This window comes from Zosterops lateralis (assembly GCF_965231275.1).
Source record: "Zosterops lateralis genome assembly, chromosome: Z".
In the NCBI taxonomy this organism is placed as follows: Eukaryota; Metazoa; Chordata; class Aves; order Passeriformes; family Zosteropidae; genus Zosterops; species Zosterops lateralis.
In genome coordinates this window covers 59038632-59055510 of record NC_139800.1, presented here as the reverse complement: position 1 = coordinate 59055510, position 16879 = coordinate 59038632, and the positions used below count along the sequence as shown (strand labels likewise).

Here is a 16879-nt window from a genome sequence, read left to right as displayed (position 1 = left end):
CAGGTTTTGGTCACATGAGCAGAGCAGTTACAGACCCCAGACCCCAAATAGCTTCTGCATTAGGGCACTTTCTTGCCCTCCCTCCTTCATGCCTATGTTTTAAATGGACTTTCACTGGCAAGAGATGTTGGAGCTGTGCAAAATGCCACTACTGGGCATTGCTAGGCCCTTTTCTCCAGGCTTGTCATTGCTTATGGAGGAACATTTATATTAATTTTAAAATGGAGGTATATTAATCTTTGAATAGCTTCTGTAGATGCTGCTTATTACAAAGCATTTCAAACAACTATAGACAAGGGAATTTCACAAAGGATTGGCTGCAGGACTGAAAACAACTCCAGGTCCCTAAGCACCTGGAGAGCTTTTGCTTTCCCATTTGCTGCAGCTCTGGGATCATGCAGGTCGAATGCAGCAGAGAGTGGAGCACTGTGTAACCATGCAGTGCCCTCAGTCCCCAGGCTGGCGAGCCCTCAGCATTACCTGGGGCATGTCCCAGTCCTGGCAGACATCCTCCCTGTGTGCACACCACACACCTACATGCCAGTGTGCCCAGGTTGAAGGGAGCCCGCACTGAGAAAAAAACAGGCAAGTATGTGGGAAAGACAGAAAAATGATGTCTGCAATGCTCTGCATTTGCATGTCACATATATAGCACATATCAAAAAGGCAATAGGTCCTGAACAGAAAAGCCCAAATATGATCTGAGCAAGGGTAAATTACTGGATTAGATCCCTTGTATTTATGGGGTCACATTTCACAATGCCTACTCCTCTCAGAAAACAAGTCCACTAAGCATCTAAGTAATGGACATAACCAATGTTTATTTTTACCGTAGTTAATGGCTATGCATAAGTGATCCCATTTACACAAAGTCAAGGTGAAGATCTCGGGTATGTTTTGATGACTCTCAGGACTAGGGAGTCATTACTTTTACACTCGTTTGCTTTTATTTGTTCACTGGTATTTTCTTGCAGAATAAGTCTCAGACAACATCCTCTAAATCAGGCCTGTGAAGCACAACAGATTTATGCCTGCTGAAAGACAATACAGGTTATTCTGTTATTGATACGTAAAATATGGAGATGAAGTCACATCTGTATGATGATCTATTTTGCTGGACCACATATTCTTAAATCCCAGCCTTGCTCTTTTAAACTATTAAGTCTGTCATAAATATTTGATGATGAACAAGATTATAAAAGCAAAATGCAAAGTATGAATAGAGGGAGAGCAAAAGTGTGATTTAATTTTTAATTATTTACCAGCACCTTACACTAAAGTCCATCTTCTGTAAGAGGCAAAAAATAACAAATTTCTTTCTCATTGTAACTAGATCTAAATGATCAGCATTGCATTTATTTGTATTTTTTAAAGGAAAAGGATAAATTGCCTAGAAACAAGAGAACCAGGAAACAAAACACAAGGTAGAACAGTCTGGTTTTATTACCATATGTAATCAAGAGTTTTTATTTCCCATCTCTCCTCCATTTTCTTTTCCTTTCCTGCCTTTTTTTTTTTTTTTTTTTTTTTTTCTTTTACAACTGACATTAAGTTGTGAATCATATGTTAGGGGGATGTGGAAATGAAGGGAAACTGGTGACATCACAATACTTTACAACTTTACAAATGAGATTCTGAATTTGTTGCATCTACCAGTGTATAGCAAGGGTGGAAATCAAAGGCACACACAGGTTCATGAACCGCTCGAAACAGAGGGTGGAAGGGAACTGGGGTTGGGAAAAGATGAAAACATAAGACCCACCAAATACAAAATAAACATTTCAAGGTCAACCCAGTAACTGCAGTGTACGTTGTGAAGGCAGATCACTGCACAAGCTGTTGCCATGATTATCCATCTCTGTGTTTTGGGAGAACGTTTTGAGGGATATTATCAAGGGAACCCTGCTTCAGGAGCTTGGTTGGAGCTTAGTAAAAAGGTGTTGTGATAAAAAGGTGTTGAATTGGTTATTTTTTTAAAAAATTACCTTGCTACCTACTGTTTTCAAAGGGTTTTCAGTTTGTTTTTATTAAAACAACAACATTGCTTTGGATACAGATCTATCTACTCCAGTCTGCATAGTTCACTACGGGTGAACAAAATTGTTTCATAAAAGAAGCCATGATGAAATGAAAGAGCATGCAAGCAACCTTGTTACACACTTTGGTGTAGACCATCCAGACCTTATATATACCATCTATAAGCTAGTGGACTTAAAATCTGTCTTTTCAATCATTCAGAAACAAAACTAAAACCCTGAAAAACAAATGGAAGTATAAAATTTTAAAAAACAAATTGAAACAGAAGCAACCACCTTACTCAAACATACTGTTCAGTAGATATATATATATATATATATATAAAAAGCTTAGAAGCGATCCCCATCATTTTTCTACAGTATGTTGACACAGTTATTGTAACAGATTAAAAACACAGCTACGTTTTTGCATAAACTAAAAGACTGGAAAGGAACTTACACACCTGCACGCACACACACACACACACACACACCTGTGCATGCGCACACTCCCACACTAGCTACATGCACAGTCACACAAAAGAAACAAAGAAGAAAAAAAAACAACCCACGTTTTTCCCCAAAGAAGTATATGCAGCATCCTTCTGGAGCAGCAGGTAGCTACAGCAGGAGCCTGCCTGCCTGTCCTAGCTCCATACGCCCTGCATGCTGCAGGATGTGTGGCTGGGCTTTCTGCAGGGCTTGGCCCCTCTCACCAGTGCTGTCCCCAGCCAGGGATGTACCAGCTCCATTAACAAGGGTGTTAGTCATTTTCCTGCTGCCAGTGAGAATGATCTCCATGATCTCCATGCTGACATGCTGTAAAGGGGGAGCAGAAGGTGGGGCAAGGCAGAACCCCCCGCATGGTGCCTTGGGAGCATCACCACCTCTGGGTGGTTTTGAGAGAGGACTTGGCACAGCTAGATAGTCAAATTTGGAGGGTATGGTGCTACCCTAATTTCTTTAGGGGTGTGGGGTTATGAAAATAACCACCACATTCTTCTTTCAATGTCTTTACTCCAGTTTCTGAAGGGGCTTGGAGGAGGAAGGATCAATAAATATTTGCATTACTCAAAGGGGAAAAAGAAAAAGGTTTTACATACTACAGCTCACAAATATACACAACTGAGGGTGTAAGGCACAAATTTACATGTGGAAGAAAACAGGCTATTCACAGATATATTCCCACGAAAAACCCGTGTGATAAGACCATAATTTATGCATGGTAACAGCCGGCATATTAGCTAGTTCACACTGTTTGAGGATTTTGTTTGCCGTCTCACATGCAAGGTGAAATGAGATGGCACATCACAAGCTGGTGCCTTCACAGAAAGTATTAGCTACTGACAAAGCCATGTTGATAGCAATGGTGCACAGATGTGCAGCTTTTAAGTTTCTCTTGCAGCTGCTTTAGGAGTTATGAACTTTCGGTACTTGTTGCTGTCTTAGGTCAGAGGCCCAGCCAGCTAATTAGCTGAGAGATTTAAATAGATATCCCCTTTTTTTTTCAGCTAACCAGGCAGTCCAGGCACAAAGTTCAGAAATCCAGCTCCAACTTATCTAACTCAGTGAATTTCTTGGAAAATAAAAGACTTCTAATTACTCCAGTTAATGGGTTTCACGTTAAATAGGTATAACTTTCAAGGTACTTGTCTGAAAAGCTGCTCACGGGATGATAATGCAGGTCAGTTCCTTAGGAAAAACAAAAGTTGAACAATAAATAAGAGGAGTTACTTGTGTTAAGAGTCACATGTTACTCATTAAAAGAGAAGGGTAGCAGAAATCTATGACATAGTTTGCTCAAGCCGGCATTTAACTGCTAGGACCAAATGGCTGTAACACTGAAGGGCATCATTTCACAGTACCTGCTAGTGGTAAACTTCTGCCATTGTTAAGTCAGAGTTAGCTTTATCAATTGATTTTTTTTCTTTTTTTTTTCCTTCCTTTTAAATTTTTTTTTCTTTTTAATTTTTTTTTACATTTGTGTGTTTTTTACATTTGTTTTGCTTTTCAGAGTACTCTTTCCCAGTTCAGGAATGCACTGTGCAGTTAGGGGCAAGGGGTGAAATGTCACAGTCATTTTCACCTGTGTGCTTTTGGCTCAATGTTTTTGATGGAGGATTAGTCTTTTGAGCAAAGAACTGGCAGGTTGTGGGGGTGAATCCTGCAATTGCAAACCTTCAACCATGGGTCGTATGGCTCAGGTTTAAAAAAATATTCCACTTTTCCCAGAGAGCAGAAATCCAACACATCTTCAGCTTGCAATAACCATCTTCTCAGAGGAGCGAGTCATAACAGTGGCAGAACACTGGCTTTCAAGGGCAAGTTCTGCTTAATTGCCATCCTCCTCCCGCTCCCCTCCCCCTCTGATTATGTACATGCATCGTTGGGCTTCATGGACGTGGAAAGCGGAGCAAAGGAAGGTTTGGGAGGTACATCTGGCTTTAGCGAGGGCGTGCGTTTCAAGCCTGACCTCGTCAGTGAGTTGTAGGCAGTGAGGCTTGGCTGTCGGGATACAGTCACAGCCTGTGCCTGAGCAGCGTGGACCTGTATGGAGTCCACTCGCTGCGGGGCCGGCGGTGGGTTGTCACCCCGGCCGAAGCTCTGATTGCGAGACAGGTGGGACGAGTTGGAGGAGTTAGTGTTGTTTCTTTTGAGAGTTGATGCCTGATGACTTCTTGTGAGTGAGTTTGTGGGGTAGTTTCTCTTGTAGTCCACACTGTAAGGAGAGGAGTGCATCTCCAGCCTCTTGCTCAGCCCACTCTGTGACAGTGAGGCACTCGGGGGCCCCAGGGACGCCTCCCGCTGAGGGACTTTTGGTGGCATGCTGTCAAGATTTTCCACCAGGTTAACTCCATGGCTGGGGCTTTTGCTACTGAGGTGGTCCTTGATAGTTTTGTACTCAAGGGTGGCATTCTGGTCCTCCACAGATATCTGAGCCCCATCGCTCATTTTGGACTGGTCAACATACTCGTGTTGGTAGCCTTGCTGGGCTATGGGCAGGACCACGACACTCGGGATGTGGCTGGGAGAAGCTCTGAGTGGCAGGTCAGTCGGGATCACTGGTGAGGCCATCGAGGGGATATCTTTTGTGCAGGCATTGATGAGGTTCTGGTTTCTTTCCCATTCCCTACTGCCTCGGCTCGGCTTTCTCTTCTGTTGCAGGGTTGGGGTGGACTCGGGGGTTGGCAGGGCAGCCAGGTCCAGATGGTGCTGGTCAGCTTTGATTAGCATCTTGGCAGTGCTCCCTGGGGTAGCCAGCTTGCCATTGTGCATTAGAGGCGTGAGGATAGCTTCAGGTTTTGGCTCCTTGGACTGAGCATCCCCAAAGAGGCCACTGAGTTTGGAAACACTGCTCATGGAGCCGCGGCGGGAGTGGGTGAGCTCCTTCTCCTTCCTCTGCACAGCAGCCATGTCTCTGCGGCGGTGGTCACAGATGCAGTACACTACGATTCCCGAAAAGACGGCCCCCATGACAAAAGCAAGAATAACAGCAATGGCCAACAGGGTGACTGGCACCAGCTGATCATGACCTTTCAGGTAACTCTCTCGAATCACTCCTGCAATAGACAGCATACAAAGGTTAAACAAAGGGCAAAGGAGGAGCGGGAGGTGGGGGAGGCTACTTGTCATTAACTACTTTATTCAAAGGCATGCCCCTAGGAGGTTGCTTTGTGTTTTGCAGGGTGATTTTGTTTATCAGCTTGCTCAAATTTGGAGATATACTCTACCTGCTAGCTACATCATCCATGTGCAGCCTTCAGCTTTCAGTACTGGAGCTGAAGACTACTAAGTTCAGGAGAGGAAAGGGAATTTGCTTGCAAATCAAGTAGAATTGTTTTGAAATCCTGGTCCTGGGAAATTCACACTGATTTCAGCAGATCTATTAGCTCTCCTCCTCTGACATACTGCTCATTCCTCACCTTCCTCTTTCTGATCTCTCCTTGGCCATTACCATCTTATTTTTACTATGGGAAGTCAATCACATTCAAAAACCTTTAAGAAGGAGGAGAGGAGATAGAATCATGGTGAATACCAGAGAAGCGTATATCCCACATTGTATAAGGCTTCTTTCTCTGCTCTTCATTCTGTTATCTTTGTCATGTATTTTATAAGTCAGTGTCACATGCCTGAGCTTCAGAAGGATGCTTGAGTAACTATGGAAGTAGAGCACAGCATTGAAATTTATTTAGCTCCCTAGATGACTGTCATTGCTATTTTAATTTTAAAAGCTATCTCTTTTCTGAACACATGAATAGGTTGACCTCTGTGCTGAAACCTATGCTTACTGTTCTGAAAGACCTGACCCAGTGTATGCAGGTGTCCGGTGCATGCACACCGCAACACTAGTGCCTCATCCTGTGGTCTGAGGTGACTGTCAAATCCTACTTGGCCATCCAAGCACCTGCTGTCTGAGAAGGCACCTTTGGCAGATTGCACCTCCTCCATCTGAAGTCCCTAATGCAGCACTAGTGAATACCCTGAATTTCCAAAGAAAGTTTTTTTTTATTTCTGGTATGGGCACCAAGCCAGCAGCACTAATGAAACACAAACAAAAAGACTAATTTGGTGGGTTTTTTCCATTTCTGGTTTTGTTCTTACTGTTTACAAAGAGCAGCCACAGTTTGACAAGGTACAGAAGGAACATCTCTCCCACCTCTTCTTCCAGAGAGGGCCCAAGTGCCAGAGGATGAAAAATTCCACTACTCAAAGGAAATGTAATAGTTGTCCTTTTACAGGAGAGACAGCAAGGCAGAAAATACAACTCCAAGGCTCTCCTGAGACTTTATGAAGATACAAAACTTTCACATTGTTAATCAACTAAAATAAGGTCTTTTCATGTTTTTGGCACAGAAAGTAATTACAATCCAGAATTAGAACCAAAATGCTCCTCAGCAAACTATGTAAAAGAATATTAAAAAGTTGCCACTATCTCACAGAAGCCTTTGATAAGTATTCTGGCTATATCTAGTATTGTTCCTCTTATTCTGTCCCGAGTTAGTTGCAGCATTTAGGTGGATGAGGGATATTTGCATACAAGAGATGAACTTTATATTTAAAAACAAAACAGCTCTTGAAATCATAAGCACTTGCATGTGACAATACAGCTGTGTGCCACAGAAATTATTGTGATGTGACAATACAAAGGATTATGATTTCACAGGAGAATAAATATCAAGGGCGGATGATCACTTAAGAAAATAAGATCGGGCATTCATATAAATGTCCTAACAGTAAAAAGTAAGGACAGGAAGGTAAAACTCAGAAAACAAAATGTAATTAGAAACAATCTTCAAATTAAATGTTTCTAAGAGAGCCCTCTTTTAAAGCCCAGAAGCTTCTTCAGAAGCAGATTCTTCTATTCTTTGTCATCAGCACTTTAAAAGTAGCAGTAAAACCTAGTTCTCGAATTTAAATTCACGTACAAAATTGCTGTAGGTAGAAGCACAGTCTAGTGATTACAGAAAAGTCAGCAGGAGCTATATTTTACTGCAAGGTGTTGGTCACCTGCTGATATTTACATGCTAGATTTTTCAGCATTTTGTGGCCAAATTTATTTACACTTGTAAAACTGTTTGCAGTGATTAACCAGAGAATCATATACAGAGTCTTAAATGGAAGGGAGAAATGGTCATGAAGTGAAGAAAAGCTTCACCTTAAAAAGTCTAACTTAATGGATTTCTGTGCACAAACATCTCAGGCATGAGTCCCTTTGAATACTTATCCAATATGTTTTGCATGGAAGAAACTCAAAATTCCTGCTCAGTGCCTACCTAAGGGTGTGAGAGCACCTAAAGTAAAAGCCAGCATGGATTCATGACAGGAAAATCATATCTTACTGACTTAATATTCTTCAGTGAAAGGATGGTCAGTCATTGAAACAAGCTGTCTATGGAAGTGGTAGAATTATCATCTCTGAAAGTGTTCAAAAAGCATGTTAATGTGTCCTGTGGGGACATGGTTTAGAAGAGATCATGGTGGTGCTGGGTTAAAGGTTGAACTTGATGATCTCAGAGGTCTTCTACAACCTAAATTATTCTGTGATGCTATCATTCTAATATTCTTTTATGTATAGACTGGGAGCAAGATGCTGAAGTACAGCCCTGTGGGAAGGGCTGGAGTGCAGCCCTGTGGGAAGGGAAATTGCATTTTTGGTTGATATGACTCAACCATATGCCCTGGTGGAAAAAACGGGCCAACCATATAAAAATTTTTGGAAAGTGTCTAAAGGAGTACAACAAAAATGGTGAAAAGACTAGAGGGCATCAGTGGAGTGGCTTAAAATGCTTGGTTTGTTCAGGTTAGAGGAGACCTCATTGCTGTCTGAAAACTTCCTCATGGTTGGGAATCGAAGAGAAGGTGTTGTTCCATCTCTCAGATATCTGGTGATAGGATGCAAGGGGAATACCTAAAACTCATGTTCATGCCTGAAATTTCCTACTGGCTGAGGGAAACTTCAAACTCTGCACTCTCAGTCTTCTGCTTTAGGCTAAGTCCTGCTCTACAAGTGATAGCCTTAAGGAAAACACTGCATTACTGCATAAAAAAAAGCAAGGTAAAATTTTCAGCTTTAGGTTAGCAGTAGATATCAAAACATCAGCACTCACATTACAAAATTACTACGCAGGCCAGACTGCATGATCCTTTGTGTTCATGAAAGGGGTAGCTGAAATGATGTTGTGCACACTGCAGGTGTTTTATATGCAGAAATCTATGACTGTCTTAAAACATCCTGATTCCAGCTATTTCCTCTTGAACTCAAACCTTCCTGATGTTTATTATGTTTCCTACACTAAAGGATATTTAACATTAGTGGCTTTGTTCTAGGCAGGCAAATCTTCTCTGGAAAAAAAGTCAGTTTAATGAGATAGTTTATTTTTTATCAGGGATCACTTTCATGTGTCATTAGTCATGCAAACAATCCCACTAACTTGGGCAAAATTTGATCCTGCATCAATGTTCATGGAGTAAATAAAACTAAGTAATAAAAAAGTAGGAGAAATGCTCAGTATCTTACTGTTATGACCACGGGGGGCCGGGGGGTGGTGGTCTGTAATTTAACATGATATAGGCTGATAATTGCCATTGTTGTCCATCAGCATGTCAGACCTTAACATCAGCAGTCACTGCCTGTACAGAGTGGGTTGACTAAGGAAGTGTGGATCCCAACCATGTCAAGTTTGAGACTAACTGTTCATGTCACTTTACAGATTGCATTCTGTGTGCTTTTACTTATCCTACAATTCTTAAAGAACAGCACAGTCCACATGACAAGTCCAGCATCTTTCATTTGCAGTCATTGTTCAAGGAATTAAAATGAATGGAGAAAATAATCAGAAAAATGTAGGGTCTACATTTTTGAAAGACGAGTAAAGTATCTGACTTCCAGCTTTGAGGAAATACATGATATTAAAAAATCTTACAGCTATTTATTATCTGACATACTTTTAAGACATCATGTGCTGGAAAAGTCACTGGGCTGGTTGCGTAGAAAAAAATGGGGATACCTGTATCAGACGTAAAATATGTCTGATATAGGTATCCCTATATTATATATATATATCATAATAACATTTTTTTCTAGATTAAATAGTTTTAAAGTGTTATGTCTAGCACTTTCCTGTTTGTAATATATAATTTGCAAGAGTGAAAAGACATTGCTTACTTCATTTTATGTGGTCTGAGTCCATGCCCTTGACTATTTTCTCTAGTCCATTGAGACCTATAACTTTGGATAACAACAAACTATTCTTTTGAGAGGGGTAGTTTTGATAGAATTATCTGTATTAAAATTGTACTCCTGAGATGTGTGGCAGTAAAAATAAAAGTAAACCTGAAAATGTTACAAAGAAATAGATGACATCAAATATTTGCATCCTCAGATCTTACATGTTGTGTCACTAATGCCACAAACATGCTGACATTTACTGACCTCCCTGGACTCTTCCTTTTAAGTCAAGCCCTCTCCCTTAAAAATCAAGCTACTCACTTCCTACATGTGATGGAATATTATTTCTGGCTACTAAAAGAGCCAGTCTAGTCACCTGATATTCTCTCTTTTCGATGGCTATTCTGATTCTCATAGACAACCTGATCATTCTGCCTCTATTAACTTTCTGTAATTTCATCCCATGTCCTTTTGTCTGCATCTCCTAACATTGCCATTCATTTTCTCAGTCAGTATACCCTGCACTCCAACAGTCTGGAACATGCAAAATCACCTCTTCTTACTCATCTAATGAGAGAGAAGACCTGATATGGTATCATGTTATTCTGCTATGCATAATTAATTCCTTCTTCCAGCAGAGCTTCTAGCTAAGGTACACAGTTTTGGTTGGCTGGCTAGTTAAGAAGGCATTTAGAAAAATGTTTCCAGACCTTCAAAGTGATTCAACTCTGAAATAAGATGGAACATGCATAAGTCTCATGAGCAAAGCATTGATTTAACTAAAGGTACTTGGGAAAAAAGCAAGGTGATACTACATTTTATGTCAATAATACATACACTATCGTTATGGAAGATGGGGAAAGCAGACTTGTGGAGTGTCTCTGGGTATAAATAATACAGAAAAGACTAGAGGTTATGCAAAGATATAGATCTCCTGTATGCTAGATTATCATAAGCAGGAAAGTGAGGCTCCTTCTTTTCACCAATTAACAAAAGTATTCAAGGTTTTGGACAGTACATATGCTTAAAAAAACTGAATTAAAAAGCAAGATGTGCAGAGTGCTGAGAAGATTACTGTATGAAAATGCTGATGAAGCGATTCTGGTGATGCTCTGCTCCTTCTAATTTTAGTAGAAAAGAAATTCCAAGGGCAGAAATGTAATTAAAATGAAATAATCACAAAGGGATTAAGTTCATCATTCTAAAGAATACATGGCATGAGCATTACTGAATAAAAATAATGAATATCAACACAAAAAACTTCATTAAAGGAGGATAGATAAGGGAAGACATGGAGACTGAACTATTTGCTCATTTTCCTTCTATTATTTTCAACAAAAATCCCCACTCTGATCTGTGATCAGAAATGTAACAAAGTTAGGGAATAAGTGTTGACCATGATAGAGAAAAGCGGTAAATCTACTTAGATAATAGACATTTTTAAACTGTGTTAAGGAATTTGTCCCCAGCAGCTTAAGGAGATAGCCAAGGCAATTTGTAGACATTGTATGTACCTTGGACAATACCAGAGGAAGTACAAGAATAAAAACCTCTGGAAAGGGACAAATATATTGCATGCCTTTGAGAACAGCCAAAGGGAGGACCCAACACAGACCTGCCAGTGCAATCTTTCAAATGGAGATGACATAAGAACAAGTAATAAAACAATCAATTTGATGAGCACCCAAAGAATAAAGTAATTAAAAAAAAAAAAAAAAAAAAAAAAAAAAAGGCGGATTTACCAATAGCCAGACAAATTTTCTTGCTTGGCAGGATAAATGGATTACTTTTTGTGGGGAAGGAGCAAGTATGATAGCCTTTGACTTCTCTAAAGCCTTTGACTTGTCTTCTCAGATGTAAATGAAAGTGAGCTAAAACCTGCTTGAAAGCTGCAGCTGAAAAGTGCTGATCAAAGGTCTCTCTGGAAAGAGATCTGAAGTAAGGTGTCTGTCTCAGGAGAAGAGCAATTAACAGGCATCTGCAGAAAGGAGACCTCGACTCCAGGGGCCCTGCAAAAGCTCTGTGTCCTTTTAGCATGTACAGCATAAAAAGAAACATGATGAAGCCTAAATTTCCTTGTCTCACCTGTGATCCCTGTGTGACACAAATTGCAGGACATCAAGAAAAGCCCCACAATTACATTCCTTTCAGTCTAAGTTCTGGTGTAGGCTTTGCAGTGAGGACAAACTGAAATTCCAGCTTATAACCCTCACAACTGATCAATGAATGAAAACAAACAGCAAATTACTTCCCAGATTGAACAGCTTGATGAGAGGCTGCTTTAGTGAGACAAGAGTTTGGTTGCTGCCTTCTTCCACAGCCAGGCTGAAGCTGGTGTAAGGATAACTCACAGGACAGATAGTGATACTTGGTCGGTCACTACAAGTTCCCTTGTGTAAATAACAGCTATCTGTCCGGAAAAATAACACCTTTCAGTCTGAGCACTGCACTTTGCTGCAGTGTGAAGACACTGCATGGTTTATGGCCACAGAGGTGTGCCCTGGGCAATGAGAAGACCACATGCCACGTGCACCACCACTGATCTGGGATCAGATCCACAAGGAGCCGTCATTGTCTGTCTTTCGAAAGTTACCTGCAACAGTTGGTAAAGTGATAATCCAAACTGGCGACACAAATGAAACTTGAAACACCAAAGTGGGAAATGAAACATGATGTTTTGGAAGGGAAATGAGGGAATAACTATCAGGAAATAAGGTAATATTTATATCCAGACCACACTTTAAGAGCAGTTAAGGTGTATCATTGCTGTGTTAAATGTCACCTAGCTAAATGGGAATAAGCCCACATCCATCTCCAACAGCTACAAAATCACTTGAGACTTTCCACTGAAACAAGTCATTGTTCCAGAAAGGCACAACGATTTCTTTACTACTGTTATTTAAAGGGAAAATCAGCAGTTACTTTCATTCTTCAATGCAAGCTTCTCTGTAGGAGGTACATCTCCCTCACCTTAGGCTTGCAAGAAACATTGGTAAAAAACTCATTATGAATGGAGTTTTCTATGGGTTTTGGAATATCTTTTTCAAATACCACTGAATAGGTTTTCAACATGTGTGTCCAGGTGTTAGAAATATGTTTACAGGTAGTCTCATGTTGCTAAAAGACTATTTCAGATGGGAAAATCCCTGAAGGTATTAACAGGCTTTCTTCATATTTTTTAACTAGCAATAATAATTTTTAAAAAAACTTCCAGAAACCAACCAAATAAAAAAATCCCCAGACAAATTTAGACCAGACTCTGAGATTTCAGTGACAGAAAAACAGAGGAATAACCAAAGTCACCAAAGTGCCATGCACTTCTGAGATCTTATCTCATGTTTTCCTGAAGGAATAATTTAAGGATTTGATATAAACCAACCACATCATTATCCCTATGGCTTGGTGTTTCCTACTTTAATGGAATAGCTTTGTTGAAAACAATAAGAGACCTTTTTCTCCATCTGTGTTCTGGCTGCCAGGACTCATTGTGCTGATTCAGTGCAATACTACACAGTACCCATTTTTCTGGACTCCTGGTGTCACCAGCTAGAAAAAACCAAGCCCAAATATTCATAGTTAAAGCTGCTGGAAAATGCTTTCCCCCGCCTTCCCTCTCAGTAAAGCTGTATAGTTGACTTGTAAAGGTCTGCAAGTCTTAAGTTTTGCATGACTGTGTTGAGAAAAGCAATGCATCTTCTCTCATACTCAACCCTAGGACTCTCAAAGCCAGTTGCCTGAACTAGTAGTCTGAGGTATCCAGCAAAGAAAAAAAGGGGTGCATGAAGTTGGAAAGAGAATGAATTTGTTAAAGAAGAAATCTTCAGTTACAAGAAACCTGGGGATCATTGGAGGTATGAGAAGAAATCATACTTCAGAACGATGAAAAAAAAATCAATAAATAATGTGACTGAAGTAACCTGCAACAAAGCCTTGAAAACTACCTAAGCAATCTGATCAGCTCTAGTGGCCTCTGTTAGGATTTTCTGGCCCCTTATCTGACTGATTTCAGAAACAATTCCTCCAGGACAGGTTTATCAACTGATCTTTAACAATGGTTTAATTTCTCCTTTCAGCTGGTTCATCATTATATCATTTCTCTCCACTTTCCATGAATCACTGCCAACATGACTCTCTATAGAAAAAAGATCATAACTCACAAAAGGAGGGGAAATCAACATGTCCATATGATATAACCTATGACTCTTGAAGCAACATTTTAAGAATGGATTTCAATTATCTGTTTTTAGTTTGATTATGAGCCTGCAATCCAACTCTTCTGCATGCTACAGTGGCTATACAAAACTCATACCACAGCCTTGTGAATTCACACTTACGAATTTTAAACAAGAGATTATTATAGATGGAAATCATAAAACTTGAACCAGAAAATTCATGCTCAGACAATTTCCACACTCAGTGGAGTGAAGAGGAGACAAGACCTGAAATAGACTGGACTAGCAAGCTCTTACGGCTTTTTAAATTGTGTTATTTCTAAGCAGTATCTCTCTAAATGAACCAGTTTATCAAGTTTGCAGGTATGGGAGAAAGTTTGCTTGACACAACCTCCTGCATATATAATGTAATGAAAGTCATTACAGTTCTGAAGGCAGCCCAATTTTGTTTGTCCCAGAGGCTAAGCTCAGGGCCAGTTCTTGTACTAGAAAGCATTTGACAACCTTTCTCCCACTGGCAGGTGGTATGCAGTGGCTGATCATTTTGTACTTTCCTGATTTCGGTACTTTCCTTCACCTCTCACCCTTTCCCAGTGGGCTGTGACAATTTTAGATGCCTCTGCAGGATGGGGAATAAGCAGACATATCAGCTCGCTTTAATGAAAGCCCATAAAGCACAGGCATTCACAGTAGTTAAAAACAAGATGTATAAAATCCTAATGTCAAGGAAAATTAATTCTTTTGTAACTTGTCTCGGCAGACACAAACTTTATGCTGCTTTGCATCTTCAAACACAAGTTTCCTTTAAAGTCTGCAGCATTTCCTCTAATGATATAAAAAAAGCTCAGTGCACATTCTGGGACCTGTCTAGTATGCCTGGGATAAGCTTAAACATATACAGCTGCCTTTTTTTAGCTTACTTCAGGGGATCTTTCACAGCTGGGTTAAAATAGATTTACATATGTTTGGCCAAATATGCATGATTTCAGGGCTCCGGAGAAATTGTTGTAGCCTGCAAAGTGAATCTCATCTTCACAATTCCCATTTCACTGCATGGAGCTCCTCTGATGGCATAGAACAAGTGTTGTGTGTTTCTGGTTTTTTTTGTTCATTTCGTGGGATTTTTTTTTTTTCTTTTTCCTGATTGCGGCTATTATGTATTCTGAGCAGCCCAGTGCCTTTCTGGAAGAAGTTTTATGAATAGTGTAAAGGAAAAAGAAGCTGTCACTGAGAAATTCTGTGGCTTTTCCTCTCCTTTTATACATCCTGTTTTGAACTATGACCTTTCTGCACAACAGGGAAAAGTGAAGTTTGCAGAATGTCAACATAAGCAGCTCTGCTTAGTAGGCTGAATCTCAAAGCAGCCGTATGGTAGGATTTGGGTTAAATTTCAAACACCACATGTAATCAAAAAGCAAAAATTGTTTCCTCATCAGCTCTGATCTTTAAAGATACAAAAATGTAAATGCTAATTTTGAGCTAATAGTGCAACTGAACACATCACAGCTGAACTAACAAAGGAGTCATCTATTAAACATTCAAAGACAAATAGTAAGACAGTACCCTATATTTCCTATTCCCCAAGACTCCTGGAAATTATAACCAAATTGTTGAACAACTATGTGACCGAGCCAACAGTGTTTATTCATGCACATAGACTATTTCTTAGGGACAGTCCTGCTCACAGCTGGGCTGCTGGTGCATGCTAACAACATGGCTGGACCCTTTGTTTGCTCTGCCTTTACACAGAGGAAGGATGAAACCTCTTCTGTCATTAAAATGCCATCACTGTATAATGCAGGACAGAAAGCAAACACTGTGAATTAACTTTTCATTTCTCCCACACTCATGAACACAGCAGGTATCGTCAAAAGGCCTGGACTTACGAATTAAAACATGTCCCTGCCAGGGTTACTGAGAAGACTGCATCTTCCAGAAAGATTTGCAGGACTGCTGATGAAAATAGTAAATGCAAAAATGCTAATGCAAATAAAATAGTATACATTTGTGATATTAGGTTTACCATTTCCCTTTGTACTGCAGCACCATTGCCTCACCCACCTTTGAATACATTAAGTGACTGAGGGATTGTGATGTGTTTGAAACACAGGCTGTAACAGTCAGCAAGATCAATTTTATTGCTAATTCTTCTTCAGTATCTCAATTCAAGTATAAATATCAGAACTTTACTTTCCTCTGTTACATTAACTCACATCCATAGTATGTCCAGTAAAGCAAACATAATTACTCCAGCCATATCCTGAGGTAAAAGACAGCATTTCCCTTATGGACTTGGTGCCCAGATGCTCCTATGGTCTCACTTGCTTAATTTTCTATCTCCAGTGGTATGTTCTTTCATGCATTTTTTTTGGTCTTATTTATAGTTCTCTCCTTTTTTTAAACCTAGTTCTTTTTAGCACCTCCCTACCTTGCAGACCCTGTGTGTACATTTATACTTCGTTGCCATAATTTCATTGATATTTCCTGTGTACATTTTTAAACATGCTCAGTGATTACTATGGCCAGTCTGCTTCCCTGGAGGAGGGGAACCTGTAGCTTCATCTCAAAGGACATATGTTGGCAAGTAGGTACCTGACCCAGCTCCAGCAAAGCTGTCCTGAGTGCAGCAGTAAAATAACCAGAGTAGTGTGGGCAACCAAGTGTTCTCTCCAACAAATCTATCTTCAAATCCCATGAAGACACCTCATTTGTCCAGCAGCAGGCCAGGCAGACATACCTGTCTGCTTTACCAAACTTCTCACAAACAGCAGTGTTGCTGCAAATAACAGCTCCCCTAGCCTTGCAATCAGTTCTGCTACCGGGTCAAATTTCGCTTTTCCGGATTTACTGTACTCACTTGTCCAGTTCTTGCTCATGCTATTGCTTTAACCCAGATTTTCCAGTGCTGCAGGAAAACCAGGGAACTGACACAGCTAGTTAGTCAATATGAAGGTAGCTCTTGCAATAAGGAACATTGTTGAGAAAAACTGGCTTTTCCACATTTTTAGACTAGCTCTCAAGAC

At 40.2% G+C, this 16879-nt stretch overlaps 1 protein-coding gene across 3 annotated transcripts in view; it reads right to left on the bottom strand.

Moving 5' to 3' along the window:
• Positions 1–1325: 1325 nt before the first annotated feature.
• Positions 1326–16879, bottom strand: part of SEMA6A (semaphorin 6A) — a 120114-nt gene continuing 104560 nt past the window's right edge. For all 3 annotated transcript variants that reach the window (XM_083883129.1, XM_083883131.1, XM_083883130.1), the window contains one exon: positions 1326–5575. In XM_083883129.1, coding sequence (XP_083739255.1) covers positions 4386–5575 — 1190 coding nt within the window. In that variant the 3' untranslated portion in view covers positions 1326–4385. The remainder of the gene's footprint in view (positions 5576–16879) is intronic.